Here is a 21,466-nt window from a genome sequence, read left to right as displayed (position 1 = left end):
GTCGACCTCTGAGCAAAGGGGAGAGAGCGGGAGAGAGAGAGAAAGAGGGGGAGAGAGAGCGAGGGGGGAGAGAGGGTGTGAGAGAGGGGGGAGAGAGAGGGCGGGGGAGAGGGACAGAGAGAGGGAGGGAGTGGGAGAGAGAGTGAGAGGGAGATTGGGAGAGAGAGAGCGAGAGCGAGATGGGGAGAGAGAGCGAGAGAGAGAGGGAGATGGGGAGAGAGAGAGAGTCTCAGACAGAGTGAGAGAGGATAATGATTATGAAGGAGTAGAGTGCTGGCTTGGTGATTACCTCGTCATTACCCTGCGGTTGTGAAGTATGGGACATCCCATAATCCTCCCTTCCCCCTCACTCCATCCCTTCTTCTCTCCCTCGATTTCATTCCATTCATCCACTCTTTCTCCTGTCTATTTTTTGTAAAGCTGGGAGGTTGACGTTTTGATCGAGCCCCCCATACGCACACACCAGTACACACAACCACACACACACACACACACACACACACACACACACACACACACACACACACACACACACACACACACACACACACACACACAGTATAGTAGGTGTGCGTGTGTAGAGGGGCTAAATACCTTGGACATTACTCTAGGTCAAAGGTCATTGTGGGTCATTCTGAGGTCATCCTCTCCTGTCTGACCTCTCCTCAACCACTTACTTACTAGTGATTGGCTGTTTTGAGATGTTAAAGTAACTTGTAAACAGTTAGTACAGGAAGTGAATCATTTGTCCATATACATAACTCTCTCTCTCCCTCTCTTTCTCTCTCTATATATTTATCTCTTTCTTTCTCTCCATCCATCTCTCTCTCTGCTCTCTTGCTGTGCCTTCCTTCTCTCTCTCTCTCTCTCTCTCTCTCTCTCTGCTCCTCCCTTCTCTCTCTTTCTCTGTCTCTCTCTCTATCTCTCCAGCCAGAGAACCTTTCAGCACCATATAGATAAGGGCCAGTATTCATAAAGCACTGATGATCTAGGATCAGTTTGGACTTTAAGATCATCATGAATAACATTACATGGACTCTGAGACTCTTAGTGAATACAGGCCCAGATCAGTCCAGTCCAGCTCTTCTACTCTGAGACTCTTACTGAATACAGGCCCAGATAAGTCCAGTCCAGCTCTTCTACTCTGAGACTCTTAGTGAATACAGGCCCAGATCAGTCCAGTCCAGCTCTTCTACTCTGAGACTCTTAGTGAATACAGACCCAGATCAGTCCAGTCCAGCTCTTCTACTCTGAGACTCTTAGTGAATACAGGCCCAGATCAGTCCAGTCCAGCTCTTCTACTCTGAGACTCTTAGTGAATACAGGCCCAGATCAGTCCAGTCCAGCTCTTCTACTCTGAGACTCTTAGTGAATACAGGCCCAGATCAGTCCAGTCCAGCTCTTCTACTCTGAGACTCTTAGTGAATACAGGCCCAGATCAGTCCAGTCCAGCTCTTCTACTCTGAGACTCTTAGTGAATACAGGCCCAGATCAGTCCAGTCCAGCTCTTCTACTCTGAGACTCTTAGTGAATACAGGCCCAGATCAGTCCAGTCCAGCTCTTCTACTCTGAGACTCTTAGTGAATACAGGCCCAGATCAGTCCAGTCCAGCTCTTCTACTCTGAGACTCTTAGTGAATACAGGCCCAGATCAGTCCAGTCCAGCTCTTCTACTCTGAGACTCTTAGTGAATACAGGCCCAGATTAGTCCAGTCCAGCTCTTCTACTCTGAGACTCTTAGTGAATACAGGCCCAGATTAGTCCAGTCCAGCTCTTCTACTCTGAGAGTCTTAGTGAATACAGGCCCAGATCAGTCCAGTCCAGCTCTTCTACTCTGAGACTCTTAGTGAATACAGGCCCAGATTAGTCCAGTCCAGCTCTTCTACTCTGAGACTCTTAGTGAATACAGGCCCAGATCAGTCCAGTCCAGCTCTTCTACTCTGAGACTCTTAGTGAACACAGGCCCAGATCAGTCCAGTCCAATCCAGCACATCATTAACACCACTACAGGTGGTTTGGAGGTGGTGTGGTTCATGTGGAATAGCACCACCATGTGGAATGTGTGTGTGTGGAATGTGTGAGTGTGTTTCTGAAAGAATACAATAACCATGATCATCTCGAAAGTCTAAGTCATTATTGAGATGATTCAAATCCTTGTTACTCATCAATCATTTAAAGCAAACAACCAATCAATAAACTTGACCTTTATTCATTGCAAAGAACAATACAATCTGTTTTAATTGAAAAACGTCATTACAATTAGTATAAAAACCTATTAAACGTGGTCTTTGCACGTACATTTGTATGGCTGTCTACTCTTTAACCTGTTCCCCCTAATTAGGGGCAGGTTGGCATTTATTGTCATGAATCTTGCCCTGGAGGCAGCTCTGTGGAGGGGTCACTAGCTGGCACAGCCACAAAGTCATCAAATATAACCACACTGCTGACCATAATACCTAACCTTAACCTGAAATGAAGACCAAGAAGCACATTTTGTTTTCATGAATTTTTACGATATAATAAATTATGACTATAATAATACCCTGTCACACATTCCCAGTAGATGAAAAGCTGGTACTGCAGTAGTGATTTCAGCGACAGACAGTAGCCCATTGTCTTTCCAATCCTGGTGCATTAAACTGGGTTTGCAGTTTCCCTAAGAGGATCAACACTACTGGAATAGATTAATATAGGTAAGAATCACTTTGTGGCAGAAGTGTCTGTGGGCCGGGGTTGGGCTAGTTGTGCGTGTGGATCACTTTGTGGCAGGTGTCTGGTCTAGGTCTGTTCACATGCGTTTGTGGATGTAGATCACTGTCTTGCAGTTGGGGCAGCGGTGTTCTACGTCCTTACAGGAGTCAACACAGAACGGAATGCAAGAGAATATCATGCACCTAGAGAGAGAGGGGGGGGGGGGACAAAGAGAGAGAGCGAGAGAGAGAGGATATTCAGTGTGTGTGTGAGAGAAAAAAAGCTACAAATACTATGTGTGTGTTTATTCCTGTATGTACGTGTGTGTGTGTGTGTGTCGGCACGTGTGTGTGTCAACTCACAGGAAGCAGAAGAGGACTCCACAGATGAGCCAGGTGAGCAGTCCAGTGGTGTGTGTGGTCTCTGTCAGAACCTGGACCTGACAGTGGGGACACGTCATCTGGCCGGGTACGTCTCTAGGCAGCGGCTGCTGCATCACCACCACCTTGGTTACTGCAGACGGAGGAGAATACTGGTTAGAACCAGATAAAACTGGTCAGAACAGGATAGAACTGGTCAGAACAGGATAGAACTGCTCAGAACCGGATAGAATAGGACAGATCCACCACCTGGGTTATTGCAGAGGGAGGAAGATACTGGTTAGAACTGGTCAGAACGGGATAGAATAGGACAGAACCACCACCTGGGTTACTGCAGAGGGAGGAAGATACTGGTTATAACCAGATAAAACTGGTCAGAACCGGATAGAACAGGACAGATCCACCACCTGGGTTACTGCAGAGGGAGGAAGATACTGGTTAGAACTGGTCAGAGCGGGATAGAATAGGACAGATCCACCACCTGGGTTACTGCAGAGGGAAGGGGGGAGGAAATACTGGCCAGAACCAGATAGAATCAGATATAACTGGATAGGGTTGAATAGGACTGGAGAGGACCATATAGAACCCCTTAGGATGGAGTACTACTGTTGTAATACTGGACAGGACTGTAAGGGAACATATATAACCCCTTAGGATAGAGTAATACTATAGTAATACTTGATAGAACTGGACAGGACAGGACCATATAGAACCCCTTAGGATGGTGTACCCTCTATAGTAATACTTGATAGAACTGGACAGGACAGGACCATATAGAACCCCTTAGGATGGTGTACCCTCTATAGTAATACTTGATAGAACTGGACAGGACAGGACCATATAGAACCCCTTAGGATGGTGTACCCTCTATAGTAATACTTGATAGAACTGCTACTACAACATTTTTTAACCGTTTATTTTTTTTTGCTCTACACCTCCACATATGTCGATGATTAGAAACTAGCACCACGACTACCTTATGTCCTGTCAGAGGGGTTGCTAAGGCCAGGTGTTGGTAAAGTCAGGAGATCTAGCCAACACCCTGTGTGTACAGCTGTTCACTTTCTCTCCACCTGGGGAACTGGGAACAACTAATTAAGGAACCCATTAAGTTAGTTTTCTTCAGTGTGTGTGTGTGTGTGTGTGTGTGTGTGTGTGTGTGTGTGTGTGTGTGTGTGTGTGTGTGTGTGTGTGTGTGTGTGTGTGTGTGTGTGTGTGTGTGTGTGTGTGTGTGTGTGTGTGGTGTGTGTGTGTGATGTGCGGTGAGGTCAGTGGTTGAGCACAGGCTATTACCAAAGATAATACTAAAAAATAAACATTGATGAAGCCTATTATAAACTTGACCAGACTCAATGGTAGGCTCATTGACTCCCTCTCAAGGTAAATCTGAACTGCTTTATTTCCTGTTTTACAGCGTTGAGTCCCTTACGGCCACATCGGCAACTCCCTATAGAACTAACCCATAACTCAGGTGACCACGTCCCTCCGCCCATAGTCCCAACATACTTAACCAAGGGAACGGAAACCAGGGGGGATATATTTTTAATCAGAGTCAAAAGGGGGAACTAACCAGTTCTGGTAGGAATGGCCCAGAAGTGTACTGCCCAGTAACTAACCATAAGTTCAATCTTTCTGGGGGTTTGCTGGCTCTATCTGAGCATTGGACAAGGGCTGCCTCTGCCTACCTCACAACAGGCACTTGAGCTGCCTGTGGGACGGATATCTGGGGCTGGGACGGGTATCTGGGGCTGCTCCACTGCCGCTCCATCATCGTCCCAGATGGGAGGACGATCTGAGGCTGCCTGGGCACCTTCCCCCCTCGCCAGCAGATGAACCATGTGGCGCCACCTCACCACCTTCTCAGCAACATCCACTCTGTATAAGAGAGGAGCTGTAGTGGTGACCACCACTCCTGGTGTTCATTTGTCATTCCTTGAGAAGTCTCTGACCCGGACGGGCGATCCGGCCTCCAGCGACCTGGTGGATTTGGTGTTTTTTCCTGTTGGTAGCCATCCGTTCTGACTGCGGAGAACTCTTGTGCTGACACCTGGTCCGAACAGGGTGGCCAAACATAATCTTAGCTGGAGACATCCCGGTTGTGGTGTACAGCGGTAGGCTGCCAGGGATGGGGGAAACTCTGGTTTTCAGTGTGCCTCCTGCTGCTTTTTCCAAGGCTCTTTTCATTGTCTGGATAGGCCCTCTCCACTAAGCCATTCATGAAAGAGTGCTAGAGGTGGAGGTAATGTGGCGAATACCATTGGTTGCCACTCATAAAGATGGCTGCATTGTCTGATGTGACAGTATGGGAAAGACCACGAGTACTGAATACTTCCCTGAGATGCTCAGTTGTTGTTGCTGAGTTTGCAGTGTGGACTGGGAAAACTTCAAGCCATTTTGAGTGAGCATCCACAGCCAACAAGAACATCTCCCCAAGGAAAGGCCCTGCATAGTCAATGTGAATGCAAGTCAAGGGTTTTCCAGGCCACACCCAAGGGCTTATGGGACCCTTGTGCTGGAGCATTTCATACCTGCTGGCAAGTAGCACAAGACTGCACCTGCTCTTCCACCACTTTGTCCAATCAGGACAGTGGACACGCCATTGCTCCTGGACTAAGCGGCTGATGTTGGAGAGAAGAGGGTCTCTTACAGTACATTTCTTCAGTTGGCGATGGTCTATTGGAGCTGTTTCAGCAAGCACACCAATCCAGGGGGACATGTGAGGTCTTTGGGCATGTCTGGAAGTGGCAGCTTGCTGAGACCATCAGCATTGGCGATGGAGGGGCCTGGTCTGTACAGCAACTCATATTGGTATTGAGCTAACATGAGGGTCTTTGGAGTCGTCCGGAGGCGGATGGGTGTATGTTCTTCAGCTCACCAAGGAGCCCTAACATGGGCTTATGTTCCGTTTGGATGTTGATGTGGCGTCCATGCGCATACTTGTAAGATTTATTGCAGTGGGGTTAGGACAGAGGCCAGGTTAGGAAGAAAGTGGCCATAGTAGTTTAACTTCGCAAGGTAGGCCCATAGGTCACTCATATCCTTGGGTTCTGGGGCTTCTGATTGTCCAGAGTTTGAAACCCTTTGGCAGGGACTTTGTGCCCCAAGTACTCCACTTCAGGGACAGGAAAACAGACTTTGATTTCTTCAGGAGAAGCCCTGCGCTCTCCAGTCTTGACACTAATCTTTCAAGTTTATTTTTGTTGGTGGTCTTCCTCCATGACACCGGTGATAAGGATATCCTCCATATATACAGTAGTGTAACAGATTCTCCATTGTGCTTTGACAGATCACTCAGGCAGAGGAGACACTAAACAGAGGGCATGTGTACTGAAACAGCCCCTTGTCGGTGTTAATTCTAGCCACTTTGCAGGATTCTTCAGCCAGCACCAACTGCTGGTATGAGTGAGACATTGGCAGCTTGGAAAAGCATGTCCCACCAAATAGCTTTGTGAATAGCTCCTCTATCGTTGGCAGTGGGTACTGGTCCAGCCTGGAAGCTACATTGGCGGTTAGCTTGTAATCTCCACAAATCCTGATATTTCCATCAGGCTTCATTACTGGGACAATGAGGGCAGCCCACGCAAAGTAAGAGATTGGTTAGAGTATTCCAGTGGTCTGGAGCCTGTCGAGCTCTGCCTCGACCGTCTGTTGTAGTGCGAACGGCACTTGGTGGGCTTTTGCAGAAGTGTGGTCAAACTGATTGGTCCACCTGAATTTGCACTTCAGTCTCTTTTAATTTTCCAAGTTCGTTAATTGTTCCCTCTATCCTTACCAGTCTCCCAGTCCCTGCCACTGAAAAGCATCCCCATCGCATTATGCTGCCACCACCATGCTTCACGGTAGGGATGCTGTTAGATGGGTGATGAGCTGTGCTTGTTTTTTCTAAGACATAGCACTTTGCATTCAGGCCAAAGAGTTTCATTTTTGTCTCATTAGACCACAGAATCTTTTACCTCATGTTCTCAGTCTTTCGCGTGCCTTTTTGCAAACTCCAGACGTGCTATCATGTGCCTTTTCTCAGGAGTGGCTTCCGTCTGGCCACTCTCCCATAAAGCCCAGATTGGTGAAGTGCTGTAGAGACTGTTGTCCTTCTGGCAGGTTCTCCCATCTCAACCAAAGAACTCTATAGTTCTGTCAGAGTGGTCATTGGGTTTTTGGTCACCTCCATGACCAAGGTCCTTCTTGCCTGCTCAGTTTTGTCGGATAGTCAGCTCTAGGCAGAGTCTGGGTATTTCCATATTTTTCTATTTCTCAATGATGGAGACCACTGTGCTCATGGAAACTTTCAACATTCTAGAAATTATTTTATACCCTTTCCCAGATATATGCCTCATCACAATTCTATCTCAGAGATCCACAGACTGTTCCTTGGACTTCATGGTACAGTTTCTGTCAACAGGTGTGTTTCTTTCTAAATCATGTCCAAACAATTGAATTGGGCACTGGTGGACTCCAATCAAGTTGTATTGACATCCCAAGGATGATCAAATGAAATTGGATATACCTGAGCTCAATTTGGAGTATCATAGCAAAGCAGTGTGAATACTTATGTAAATAAGTTATTTCTGAATTTCTTTGTATGTTTAAAAAAAAAAGAATAATAGACAAATATTGTACAATCCAGGTGAGCAAAGCTCTTAGAGACTTACCCAGAAAGACTCACAGCTGTAATTGCTGCCAAATGTGATTCTAACATGTATTGACTCAGGGGTGTGAATACTTATGTAAAAGTGACATTTCTGTATTTCATTTTCAATAAATTAGCAAAAATGTCTGCACTACTCAACACTTGTGTGCATCTGGCACAGTTAACCTGGCTTTGTTTACTTCACTCACAAACTCGCTAGCTAGCCGTCGAAACCGTGACTCTGTCTTCACAACGTTGTGTCTACAGTCTGCTGGTCGGAAGGAGCTGTAACCCCGAATCATCAGACAAATAACTTTTGATATTGTGAGAATTTAGAAAAATTATTGAAAATATAATTTCATTTTTAATTTGGCTTTTCATAACAGCTATTTTGATTAAATAATCACGTCACTGTGTGTGTGTGTGTGTGTGTGTGTGTGTGTGTGTGTGTGTGTGTGTGTGTGTGTGTGTGTGTGTGTGTGTGTGTGTGTGTGTGTGTGTGTGTGTGTGTGTGTGTGTGTGTGTGTGTGTGTGTGTGGACTCACCCCCAGGGGGATTTGTAGGTTGTGCCATGCCCATGTCGTATTGGGGAGGTGGTGGGTACATGCTGGGTTGGGGCCCTGATAAATAAGGGATAGATAAATACATCAATAAATTAATTAAACAGAAACCATCTTGCATAATGTACCACCACACAGGGATACAGAGTGGTTGGACAGCATTATGGGAACACAAACCCAGGGATACAGAATGGTTGGCCAGCATTATGGGACCACAAACCCAGGGATACAGAGTGGTTGGCCAGCATTATGGGGACACAAACCCAGGGATACAGAGTGGTTGGCCAGCCCTTAACAATGATGCTCATGACATCTATGGCTATCGTGACACACTTCCAAAACGCTTAATGAAAACACTATTGAAGGGAGTTGCTGTCCAGTAACATTTTAATTTACATAAAGAGTAAGGGCTGGTTTCCTGGACACAGAATAAACCTAGTCCTGGTCTGAAAAGCATGCTCAATGGAGAATCTCTATTGAAATAGCTCTTTATTCTAGAGCTTAAACTGTCCCTAAGAGTATCAGTGTAGATCTGGTCTCTCACCTCCCTGGAAGCCAGGCTGAGGGGGGTAGGCTCCACCCTTGTCACCTCCCTGTACGCCGTAGGCCGCTGGGGGGCCGGGGTAGGAGGGAGCTGGGATATGCTGGGGGGATCCATACTGACTTCTATACTGCTGACCATTCTCCATACTGTCGGGGTAGGGGAGTGTCGCCCTAGGTTGAAGACATCCAGGTTAAGACAACTTAATAATTTCATGCGGAAGCGTTTGAGAGAGAGAGAGGAGGGGGAGAGATATATTGGGGAGGGGGCAGAGTTGAGAGAGGAGGGGGAGAGATATATTGGGGGGGCAGAGTTGAGAGAGGAGGGGGAGAGATATATTGGGGGGGCAGAGTTGAGAGAGGAGGGGGTGAGGGAGTGAGAAAGAGAGGGGGGGAGAGAGGTGGGGGAAGAGAGAGAGGTAGGGGAAAAAGATAAGAGGTGGAAGAGAGAGAGAGAGAGAGAGATAGGGAGAGCTGAGGGGAGAAAGGAGGGAGTGAGAAAGAGAGGGGAAGAGGGAGAGCGAGGGGGGGGCAACCAGTGAAGAACAAACACCATTGTAAATACAACCCATGTTTATTCATTTTCCCTTTTGTACTTTAACCATTTGCACATTTATTTCTCTTTTGTTAATTATCTACTTCACTTGCATTAGCAATGCCAATAAAGCCCATTGAATTGAATTGAGAGAGAGGGGTCGGGGAAAAAGAGAAGACAGGTGGGAGAGAGTGAGAGATAAAGGGAGCAGAGAGAGGGAGATAGCGAACACAGTGTCAGAATCTCAATGGGGTCCTCTCTACTCTCTCTGCTCTCTCCTCTCCTCTCCTCATTCTCCTCCAATGGGTTTTGAGAAGGAGGTGAGGAGAGACGACGCGAGGAGCATGCAATTGAGATTCTCCCAGTGAGCGTCATTTATGACAGCACTATTACTAATAAACCTTCAGCAAACATCACATGACGTACCCAGCTCATAATCAGAACCAAATAAGGGCACTCCGTCCTTAAAGTTAACATCCCCAGAACGTAACACTTGTCTTGCAGAGAAAACATAAACTTGGTCCATGTTCAAAATCAGTTAATTTGCAATGTACTATTCAATGATCAACAGTTAAAGTTAGTTAGAAAACTTTAAGCGTCACTCCACAATGACACATCAGCTGACAATACTAAATACAGTTTCAAATGCCATATTATGGACCAATCAGAAGGAGTTTCGAGAAACTGTAGTCAGTCATAGGCAACCACAGTGCAGTATGTCATCTGGAATCAGCTGTATTACACAGTACAGTATGTCATCTGGAATCAGCTGTATTATACATTGCAGTATGTCATCTGGAATCAGCTGTATTACACAGTACAGTATGTCATCTGGAATCAGCTGTATTATACATTGCAGTATGTCATCTGGAATCAGCTGTATTACACAGTACAGTATGTAATCTGGAATCAGCTGTATTATACATTGCAGTATGTCATCTGGAATCAGCTGTATTACACAGTACAGCATGTCATCTGGAATCAGCTGTATTGCACAGTGCAGTATGTCATCTGGAATCAGCTGTATTACACAGTGCAGAATGTCACCTGGAATCAGCTGTATTGCACAGTGCAGTATGTCATCTGGAATCAGCTGTATTACACAGTACAGTATGTCATCTGGAATCAGCTGTATTACACAGTGCAGTATGTCATCTGGAATCAGCTGTATTGCACAGTGCAGTATGTCATCTGGAATCAGCTGTATTACACAGTACAGTATGTCATCTGGAATCAGCTGTATTACACAGTGCAGTATGTCATCTGGAATCAGCTGTATTACACAGTGCAGTATGTCATCTGGAATCAGCTGTATTACACAGTACAGTATGTCATCTGGAATCAGCTGTATTATACATTGCAGTATGTCATCTGGAATCAGCTGTATTACACAGTACAGTATGTCATCTGGAATCAGCTGTATTACACAGTGCAGTATGTCATCTGGAATCAGCTGTATTACACAGTGCAGTATGTCATCTGGAATCAGCTGTATTACACAGTACAGTATGTCATCTGGAATCAGCTGTATTATACATTGCAGTATGTCATCTGGAATCAGCTGTATTACACAGTGCAGTATGTCATCTGGAATCAGCTGTATTACACAGTGCAGTATGTCATCTGGAATGGCCGCCATTGTAAATAAGAATTAGTTCTTAACTAACTTGCCTACTGTTCTCTTTTCTTTCAGACAAGCACAAATGCAGAATACACATACACACACACACACACACACACACACACACACACACACACACACACACACACACACACACACACACACACACACACACACACACACACAAGCTGAAGAAAAACTGCCCACCTTACCCCAGAACACCCTATCCCAGCCCACATTACCCCAGCTCAGAACACCCTATCCCAGCCCACATTACCCCAGCTCAGAACACCCTATCCCAGCCCACATTACCCCAGCTCAGAACACCCTATCCCAGCCCACATTACCCCAGCTCAGAACACCCTATCCCAACCCACCTTACCCCAGCTCAAACACCCTATCCCAGCTCACATTACCCCAGCCCACATTACCCCAGCTCAGAGCACCCTTTCCCAGCCAGGAGCAGAGCGACAGTCCCTTACCTGTCTGGAATCCTGGAGGAGACAATGTACTGTGGAGCTAAAGATAAGAGCTGCTACTCCCTCAAGGGACAAAGAAACTGGAGAGAGAGAGAGAGAGAGAGAGAGAGAGAGAGAGAGAGAGAGAAACTGAAGCACTGAGGAAGAGAGAGAGGAAGAGAGAGAGAGTGTGATAGAGAGAGGAAGACACACACAAACACAGACTTTAACTATTTGCACATAATATGACATTTGAAATGTCTTTATTGTTTTGGAACTTTTGTGAGTGTAATGTTTACTGTTAATTTGTATTGTTTATTTCACTTTTGATTATTATCTACTTCACTTGCTTTGGCAATGTTATCATATGTTTCCCATGCCAATAAAGAATTGAACTGAGCAATAGAGAGAGGGGGGCAGGCTAAGCTGCTAGGGAGGTGTCAGGCAGATAAGGTAATAACTTCATCTGAAGTGACTGAATAGTGATGATGAGCTACACAAGCCTGATGGAAAAACAGGGATCTGTATTTAGATCTTGTTGAGTTGTACAGTGTTGTTTTGAATTATGTACAGTGAGCACATTTTAAAGAAGATGGTTTTAACAAACTGTAGCATACCTGTGTTGAGTTTCAATTAAAGCACGTATTTTTCCGAGTGGCGTGCGCTGTTGAGTTCTGGCCGCATGAGAGAACTGCGAGCAATATCACCCTAAAATCTCATAGGAAATGAGGTGGTATTTTCTGTCTTACAGCAACTTTATACTAGGCTATTATATTGGGTTGTGTTATGTAGAATGCTGACATTATGTAATCTTGCAGACATTCAGCTTTGATCTCAACAAGATCTCACAGTTTTACCAATTGGACTTCAGCCTCTGACGTTTATCAACGTTTCTCCAAACGTCAAATTTCTAAGTTGCTCCAAACGAGCCACGGCCTGTACACCCCTCTACCATCTAGAAGACGGAGACAGTACAGGTGCATCGAAGCTGGGACTGAGAAACTTTATAAACAGCTTCTAGCTCAAGGCCATCAGACTGATTAACAGTCACCCCTGCACCCAGTTACCTGCCCTGCCCTGAACCTTAGAGACTGCGGCACTATGTACATAGACTCATTGAACACTTTTACATGTTTACATACTGTTTAACCCATACTGAGTGTACAAAACATTAAGAACACCTGCTCTTTCCATGACATAGACTGACCAGGTGAAAGCTATGATCCCTAATTGATGTTCTCCTGTTGAATCCAATTTAATCAGTGTAGACGAAGGTGTTGGTTTTGGGGTTAAGCTTGGAACATTGTTATACTCAGAATTATAGGAACATTAGTTAGAAAAGAGACACGAGGGATGCCATAGTGAAGCTTGGGAGGGGCTGAGTGCAGGGAACACGATGGCATGTGGCAGTACTGATAAGGGGAGGAACAGTTGAAGGCCCAGATCACTCAGCTCCCTGACTAGAAATAACGATGCACTGTTTAGAGATGAGGAGGAGACTCCACCCAAAGGGGGGTATGAATACTACCACAGGGGAAACCATGTCTTTGTCTGAATGCAGCTGTATCGACCCTCTGGGTAATAAACTTGGTTAAGCTTTCATAAATGTCTGAGTTTTTTCTCTGAGAATTAGAACCTAACAAAGTGGAGGAGACAGGTTAAAAAAAAGATTTTTAAACCTTGAGACAATTGAGACATGGATTGTATATGTGTGCCCTTCAGAGGGTGGATGGGCGAGACAAAACATTTAAGTGCCTTTGAACAGGGTATGGTAGTAGGTGCCAGGCACACCGGTTTGAGTGTGTCAAGAACTGCAACACTGCTGGGTTTTTCACGCTCATCAGTTTCTTGTGTGTATCAATAACGATAATTAAATCCCTTTTAATCCCACTTTGTAACACAACAAAATGTGGAAAAAGTCAAGGGGTGTGAATACTTTCTGAAGGCAGTGTATGTCCTGGACTTTGACGTTGCTCATTCTGATATTTCTTCATTTCTTTCTTTCAACTTTGTGGTTTTTGTGTGTATTGTTTTGTATTGCTAGATATTACTGCACTGTTGGAGCTAGAAACACAAGCATTTCGCTGCACCTGTGGTAATATCTGCAAATCTATATTGATTTGACTGTGAGACAACGGCCAGTATGCCAGGGAACAGGAAACTGACCTCAGACCAGAGACCTCTGACTCACTAAGCTTTAGTGACTAAAGGGTTCGAGTGCAGACAGATTAGTGAAGAGGGGGTGGTGTGTGTGTGCTTGCGTGCGTGCGTGTGTGTGGTGTGTGGAATGTGTGTGTGTGGTAGGTGGTGTGTGGTGTGTGGAATGTGTGAGTGTGTTTCTGAAAGAATACAATAACCATGATCATCTCAAAAGTCTAAGTCATTATTGAGATGATTCAAATCCTTGTTACTCATCAATCATTTAAAGCAAACAACCAATCAATAAACTTGACCTTTATTCATTGCAAAGAACAATGCGATCTGTTTACAATCAGTAGCACAGCCACAAAGTCATCAAATATAACCACACTGCTAAGCCTAATGCCTCACCTTAAATTAAGACCAAAAAGCACATTTTTGGTTTCATGAATTTTTACGATATAGTTAATTTTTACCTTGCAGCCTCCCCATATGGTGAAGAATACCCTGTCACACATTCCCATTGACAGAGAGGAAGCTGTCCTGCTGTAGTCATTTCAGAGACAGTAGAGGAAGCTGTCCTGCTGTAGTCATTTCAGAGAGACAGTAGAGGAAGCTGTCCTGCTGTAGTCATTTCAGAGAGACAGTAGAGGAAGCTGCTCTGCTGTAGTCATTTCAGAGAGACAGTAGAGGAAGCTGTCCTGCTGTGGTCATTTCAGTGAGAGAGTAGAGGAAGCTGCCCTGCTGTGGTCATTTCAGAGAGACAGTAGAGGAAGCTGCCCTGCTGTGGTCATTTCAGAGAGACAGTAGAGGAAGCTGCCCTGCTGTGGTCATTTCAGAGAGACAGTAGACTATTGTCTTTCTGATATGGATGAACTGTCTGTCTGAACTGTCAGTGGGTTGTGACTAGGTCTGTTCAAATATACAGTAGGTTTGTAGATATGGATCACTTTGTGGCAGGTGTCTCATCTTGGTCTGTTCACATGCGTTTGTGGATGTGGATCACTCTCCTGCAGTTGGGGCAGCGGTGTTCTGCGTCCATACAGGAGTCAACACAGAACGGAATCAAACAGCATGGCCAGCACCTAGAGAGAGAGCGAGAGAGAGGGACAGAGACAGATAGAGAGAGAGATGGAGATTCAGTGTGTGTGTATTCATGTAACCTGTGTGTGATTATTCCTGTAACCTGTGTGTGATTATTCCTGTAACCTGTGTGTGTGTGTTCCTGTAACCTGTGTGTGATTATTCCTGTAACCTGTGTGTGTGTATTCCTCTAACCTGTGTGTGTGTGTTCCTGTAACCTGTGTGTGATTATTCCTGTAACCTGTGTGTGTGTATTCATGTAACCTGTGGGTGTGTGTTCCTGTAACCTGTGTGTGTGTGTATTCCTGTAACCTGTGTGTGTGTATTCCTGTAACCTGTGTGTGTGTGTTCCTGTAACCTGTGTGTGTGTGTTCCTGTAACCTGTGTGTGTGTGTGTGTGTGTGTGTGTGTGTGTTCCTGTAACCTGTGTGTGATTATTCCTGTAACCTGTGTGTGTGTTCCTGTAACCTGTGTGTGATTATTCCTGTAACCTGTGTGTGTGTATTCCTCTAACCTGTGTGTGTGTGTGTATTCCTGTAACCTGTGTGTGATTATTCCTGTAACCTGTGTGTGTGTATTCATGTAACCTGTGTGTGTGTGTTCCTGTAACCTGTGTGTGTGTGTATTCCTGTAACCTGTGTGTGTGTATTCCTGTAAACTGTGTGTGTGTATTCCTGTGCGCCTGGCACACACGTGTTTTTTTGGCGCCGACAGAGATGGTTGCCTCGCTTCGCGATCTTAGGAAACTATGCAGTATTTTGTTTTTTTACGTATTATTTCTTACACTGTTACTCCAGGTAATCTTAGGTTTAAACTACATACAGTCGGGAGGAACTATTGGATATAAGAGCAACGTCAACTCACCAACATTACGACCAGAAATACGACTTTCCCAAAGCGGATCCTCTGTTTGGACCACCACCCAGGACAATAAATCTGATCCCAGTAGGCGACCCAAAACAACGGCGCACTGCAGAAGGGGCAGACGGAGCGGTCTTCTGGTCAGGCTCCGTAGACGGGCACATCACTCACCACTCCCGAGTATACTACTCGCCAATGTCCAGTCTCTTGACGAGGTAGACGAAATCCGAGCAAGGGTTGCCTTCCAGAGAGACAGAGATTGTAACATTCTCTGTTTCACGGAAACATGGCTCACTCGGGATACGTTATCAGAGTCGGTACAACCACCTGGTTTCTTCACGCATCGCGCTGACGGAAACAAACATCTCTCTGGTAAGAAGAAGGGCAGGGGCGTATGCCTTATGATTAACGAGTCGTGGTTTGATCATAACAACATACAGGAACTCAAGTCCTTTTGTTTACCTGACCTAGAATTCCTTACGATCAAATGCCGACCGCATTATCTACTAAGAGAATTGTCTTCGATTATAGTCACAGCCGTGTATATCCCCCCCAAGCAGACACATCGACGGCCCTGAAAGAACTTCATTGGACTCTATGTAAATTGGAAACCACATATCCTGAGGCTGCATTTATTGTAGCTGGGGATTTTAACAAGGCTAATCTAAAAACAAGGCTCCCTAAATTTTATCAGCATATTGAATGCGCGACCCGGGCTGACAACACTAGATCATTGCTACTCTAATTTCCGCAATGCATTCAAAGCCCTCCCTCGCCCTCCTTTTGGCAAATCTGACCACGACTCCATTTTGTTGCTCCCAGCCTATAGACAGAAACTAAAACAGGAAACACCCGTGCTCAGGTCTGTTCAACACTGGTCCGACCAATCTGATTCCACGCTTCAAGATTGCTTCGATCACGTGTACTGGGATATGTTCAGGATAGCATCGGACAATGACATTGATGTATACGCTGATTCGGTGAGCGAGTTTATTAGCAAGTGCATCAGTGATGTGGTACCCACGGTCACTATTAAATCCTTCCCCAACCAGAAACCGTGGATTTATGGCAGCATTCGCGCAAAACTGAAAGCGCGAACCACTGCTTTTAATCATGGTAAGGTGACCAGAAACATGACCGAATACAAACAGTGTAGCTATTCCCTCCGCAAGGCAATCAAACAAGCTAAGCATCAGTATAGAGACAAAGTAGAGTCGCAATTCAACGGCTCAGACACGAGACGTATGTGGCAACATACAGTCAATCACGGACTACAAAAGAAAACCAGCTCCGTCGCAGACACCGATGTCTTGCTCCCAGACAAACTAAACAACTTCTTTGCTCGCTTTGAGGACAATACAGTGCCACTGACACGGCCCGCTACCAAAAACTGCCGGCTCTCGTTAACCGCAGCCAATGTGAGTAAAACATTTAAACGTGTCAACCCTCGCAAGGCTGCCGGCCCAGACGGCATCCCTAGCTGCGACCTCAGAGCATGTGCAGACCAGCTGGCTGGTGTGTTTACGGACATATTCAATCAATCCTTATCCCAGTCTGCTGTTCCCACATGCTTCAAGAGGGCCACCATTGTTCCTGTTCCCAAGAAAGCTAAGGTAACTGATCTAAACGACTATCGCCCCGTAGCACTCACTTCCGTCATCATGAAGTGCTTTGAGAGACTAGTCAAGGATCATATCACCTCCACCCTACCTGACACCCTAGACCCACTCCAATTTGCTTACTGCCCCAATAGGTCCACAGACGACGCAATCGCAACCACACTGCACACTGCCCTAACCCATCTGGACATGAGGAATACCTATGTAAGAATGCTGTTCATCGATCACAGCTCAGCATTTAACACCATAGTACTCTCCAAACTCGTCATTAAGCTCGAGACCCTGGGTCTCAACCACGCCCAGTGCAACTGGATCCTGGACTTTCTGACGGGATGCCCCCAGGTGGTGAGGGTAGGAAACATCTCCACCCAGCTGATCCTCAACACTGGGGCCCCACAAGGGTGTGTTCTCAGTCCTCTCCTGTACTCCCTGTTCACCCATGACTGCTTGGCCATTCACGCCTCCAACTCAATCATCAAGTTTGCAGACGACACTACAGCGGTAGGCTTGATTACCAACAACGACGAGACGGCCTACAGGGAGGAGGTGAGGGCCCTCGGAGTGTGGTGTCAGGAAAATAACCTCACACTCAACGTCAACAAAACAAAGGAGCTGATCGTGGACTTAAGGAAACAGCAGAGGGAGCAGCCCCCTATCCACATCGACGGGACAGTAGTGGAGAGGGTGGAAAGTTTTAAGTTCCTCGGCGTACACATCACGGACAAACTGAAATGGTCCACCCACACAGACAGCGTGGTGAAGAAGGCGCAACAGCGCCTCTTCAACCTCAGGAGGCTGAAGAAATTTGGCTTGTCACCAGAAACACTCACAAACTTTTACAGATGCACAATCGAGAGCATCCTGTCGGGCTGTATCACCGCCTGGTACGGCAGCTGCTCCGCCCGTAACCAGAAGGCTCTCCAGAGGGTAGTGAGGTCTGCACAACGCATCACCGGGGGCAAACTACCAGCCCTCCAGGACACCCACACCACCCGATGTCACAGGAAGGCCAAAAAGATCATCAAGGACAACAACCACCCGAGCCACTGCCTGTTCACCCCGCTATCATCCAGAAGGCGAGGTCAGTACAGGTGCATCAAAGCTGGGACCGAGAGACTGAAAAACAGCTTCTATCTCAAGGCCATCAGACTGTTAAACAGCCATCGCTATCATCGAGTGGCTGCTGCCAACATACAGACTCAATCTCTAGCCACTTTAGCCTGTTGGGGATAGGGGGCAGTATTTGCACGGCCGGATAAAAAACATACCCGATTTAATCTGGTTACTACTCCTGCCCAGTAACTAGAATATGCATATAATTGTTTGATTTGGATAGAAAACACCCTAAAGTTTCTAAAACTGTTTGAATGGTGTCTGTGAGTATAACAGAACTCATTTGGCAGGCCAAAACCTGAGAAGATTCCAAACAGGAAGCGCTCTCTCTGACCATTTCATGGCCTTCTTGATCATCTCTAACCAAAACAGGCGATCTCTGGCATGACGTGACATTTTCTAACGCTCCCATAGGCTCTCAGAAGGCGCCAGAAAGATGAATGGTGGCTTTGCAGGCCCTGGCTGAAAAACATTAGCGCATTTTGTAAGTGGTCGATCTGAGGACAATGAGACTGGAGGCGCGTGCATGAGCCGACACCATGTCTACTTTCTCTCTCTTTGAACGAAAACAACGACTCCCGGTCGGAATATTATCGCTTTTTTATGAGACAAATAGCATAAAAATTGATTTTAAACAGCGGTTGACATGCTTCGAAGTACGGTAATGGAATATTTTGCATTTTTTTGTCACGAAACGCGTCGGGCGCGTCACCCTTCTTTACCCTTCGGATAGTGTCTTGAACGCACGAACAAAACACCGCTATTTGGATATAACTATGGATTATTTTGAACCAAACCAACATTTGTTATTGAAGTAGAAGTCCTGGGAGTGCATTCTGATGAAGAACAGCAAAGGTAATCAAACTTTTCTAATAGTAAATCGGAGTTTGGTGTGTACCACACTTGGTGGGTGTCAAAATAGCTAGCCGTGATGGCCGGGCTATCTACTTAGAATATTGCAAAATGTGCTTTCCCCGAAAAGCTATTTTAAAATCGGACATAGCGAGTGCATAAAGGAGTTCTGTATCTATAATTCTTAAAATAATTGTTATGTTTTTTTGTGAACGTTTATCGTGAGTAATTTAGTAAATTCACCGGAAGTGTTCGGTGGGAATGCTAGTCACATGCTAGTCACATGCTAATGTAAAAAGCTGGTTTTTGATATAAATATGAACTTGATTGAACAAAACATGCATGTATTGTGTAACATAATGACCTAGGATTGTCATCTGATGAAGATCATCAAAGGTTAGTGCTGCATTTAGCTTTGGTTTGGGTTTATATGACATTATATGCTAGCTTGAAAAATGGGTGTCTGATTATTTCTGGCTGGGTACTCTGCTGACATAATCTAATGTTTTGCTTTCGTTGTAAAGCCTTTTTGAAATCGGACAGTGTGGTTAGATTAACGAGAGTCTTGTCTTTAAAATGGTGTAAAATAGTCATATGTTTGAGAAATTGAAGTAATAGCATTTCTAAGGTATTTGAATATCGCACCACGGGATTACACTGGCTGTTGAGTAGGTGGGACGCAAGCGTCCCACTGGCCCAGAGAGGTTAATAATGAATAATTGGTTGTAATAAATGTATCACTAGTCACTTTAAACAATGGCACTTTATATAATGTTTACATACCCTACATTACTCATCTCATATGTATATACTGTACTCTATACCATTTCCTGAATTTTTCCTATGCTGTTCGGCCATCGCTCATTCATATATTTATATGTACATATTCTTAATCATTCCTTTGCACTTCTGTATATAAGGTAGTTGTTGTGAAATTGTTAGATTACTTGTTAGATATTACTGCATGGTCGGAACTAGAAGCACAAGCATTTCGCTACACTCGCCTTAACATCTGCTAACCATGTGTATGTGGCCAATAACATTTGATTTGATTTAACTAGGCAAGTCAGTTAAGAAAAAAATCTTATTTACAATGACGGCCTAGGAACAGTGGGTTAACTGCCCTGTTCAGGGGCAGAACGACAGATTTTTACCTTGTCAGCTCGGGGATTCGATCTAGCAACCTTTCGGTTACTAGTTCAACGCTCTAACCACTAGGTTACCTGCCACCCCTACGTACAGGCGTGTGTGTGTATGTGTGTATGCGTGTGTGTGTATGTGTGTGTGTGTGTGTGTGTGTGTGTGTGTGTGTGTGTGTGTGTGTGTGTGTGTGTGTGTGTGTGTGTGTGTGTGTGTGTGTGTGTGTGTGTGTGTGTGTGTGTGTGTGTGTGTGTGTGTGTGTGTGTGTGTGTGTGTGTGTGTGTGTGTGTGTGTGTGTGTGAGTGAGACTCACCACCAGGGGTGATTGTAGGTTGTGTCTGGGGAGGTGGTTGGTTCATGTCTGGTTGGAGAACTGATAATAAGAGATAAATGTCAATGAATAAATCCACCAATAAATATCTCTATTGAATCTCCAGTGAAATATCTCTTTAGCTTCCAGGGGGCTGGTGTAGTGGTGCTGTCGGGAGGAGTTGTAAAAAAAAAAGCCATTCTAGCCAATGAGAGGGTAGATACACTGTGAACAACAGGCATAACGGTTTATACTAGTTACCACAGACACACAGTCAAAATTAGCTATATCGTAAAAAATGCATGAAAACTAAAATCTGCTTTTTTGGTATTATTTTAAGGTTAGGGTTAGATATAAGGTTAGCAGTGTGGTTAGGGTTTGGTTTAAAATCACATTTTAAGAAGATAGATTTTTAAGTGGGGTTTAGGACTTCGTGGCTGTAGTAACTAGTGGTGACCAGGCACAATTCTGATATAAAGTGTTTTTTCTCAAAGTTGTCGGGATATCACATGTCCTACTTATATCAGTACTCTTGTAACGACTTAATCATTACCAAACTTATCTCCATCAGATAAGCCACACATTGCAAGTAAGCCATTGCAGTTTTTGTTAACCAAATAGAACACTCTCTCATTGACCTCCATACAAAAAATCCTCACCTCTCAAATAAGGTATGGACGAGTTGTGTGTTTTCTCTAAACAAAATTAAAAGACACCCCTCTTCTAACTAGTATTTCTCTTTATCCCCTCTAACCCCCTCACTCCAGCCCACCTTCCCCCAGCTCAGAACACCCTTTCCCAGTCAGGAGCAGAGTGACAGTCCCTTACCTGTCTGGATCCCTGGAGGAGACGAGGTACTGTAGAGCAACAGATGAGAAATGCAACTCCCTCAAGAGACAACGAAACTCAAGCACCGAGAGAGACAGACAGAGAGAGAG

General features: G+C 45.2%; 1 protein-coding gene across 1 annotated transcript; it reads right to left on the bottom strand.

Annotated features, from left to right (window-relative positions):
* Positions 1-2,544: 2,544 nt before the first annotated feature.
* Positions 2,545-11,559, bottom strand: LOC106564308 (lipopolysaccharide-induced tumor necrosis factor-alpha factor homolog). Its single transcript, XM_014130346.3, has 5 exons — positions 11,436-11,559; positions 8,802-8,971; positions 8,243-8,317; positions 3,053-3,203; positions 2,545-2,893 (listed from the first exon to the last, which is right to left on the bottom strand). The coding sequence occupies exons 2-5, from the start codon at positions 8,944-8,946 to the stop codon at positions 2,788-2,790; spliced, it is 477 nt and encodes a 158-aa protein (XP_013985821.2). The 5' UTR covers positions 8,947-8,971; positions 11,436-11,559; the 3' UTR covers positions 2,545-2,787.
* Positions 11,560-21,466: the final 9,907 nt, after the last annotated feature.

The sequence above is a fragment of the Salmo salar genome, chromosome 12 (assembly GCF_965601325.2).
Source record: "Salmo salar chromosome 12, fSalSal1, whole genome shotgun sequence".
Lineage (NCBI taxonomy): Eukaryota > Metazoa > Chordata > Actinopteri > Salmoniformes > Salmonidae > Salmo > Salmo salar.
Note: the sequence above shows the minus strand (reverse complement) of the source record. Positions and strands in the feature narration are given on the sequence as shown.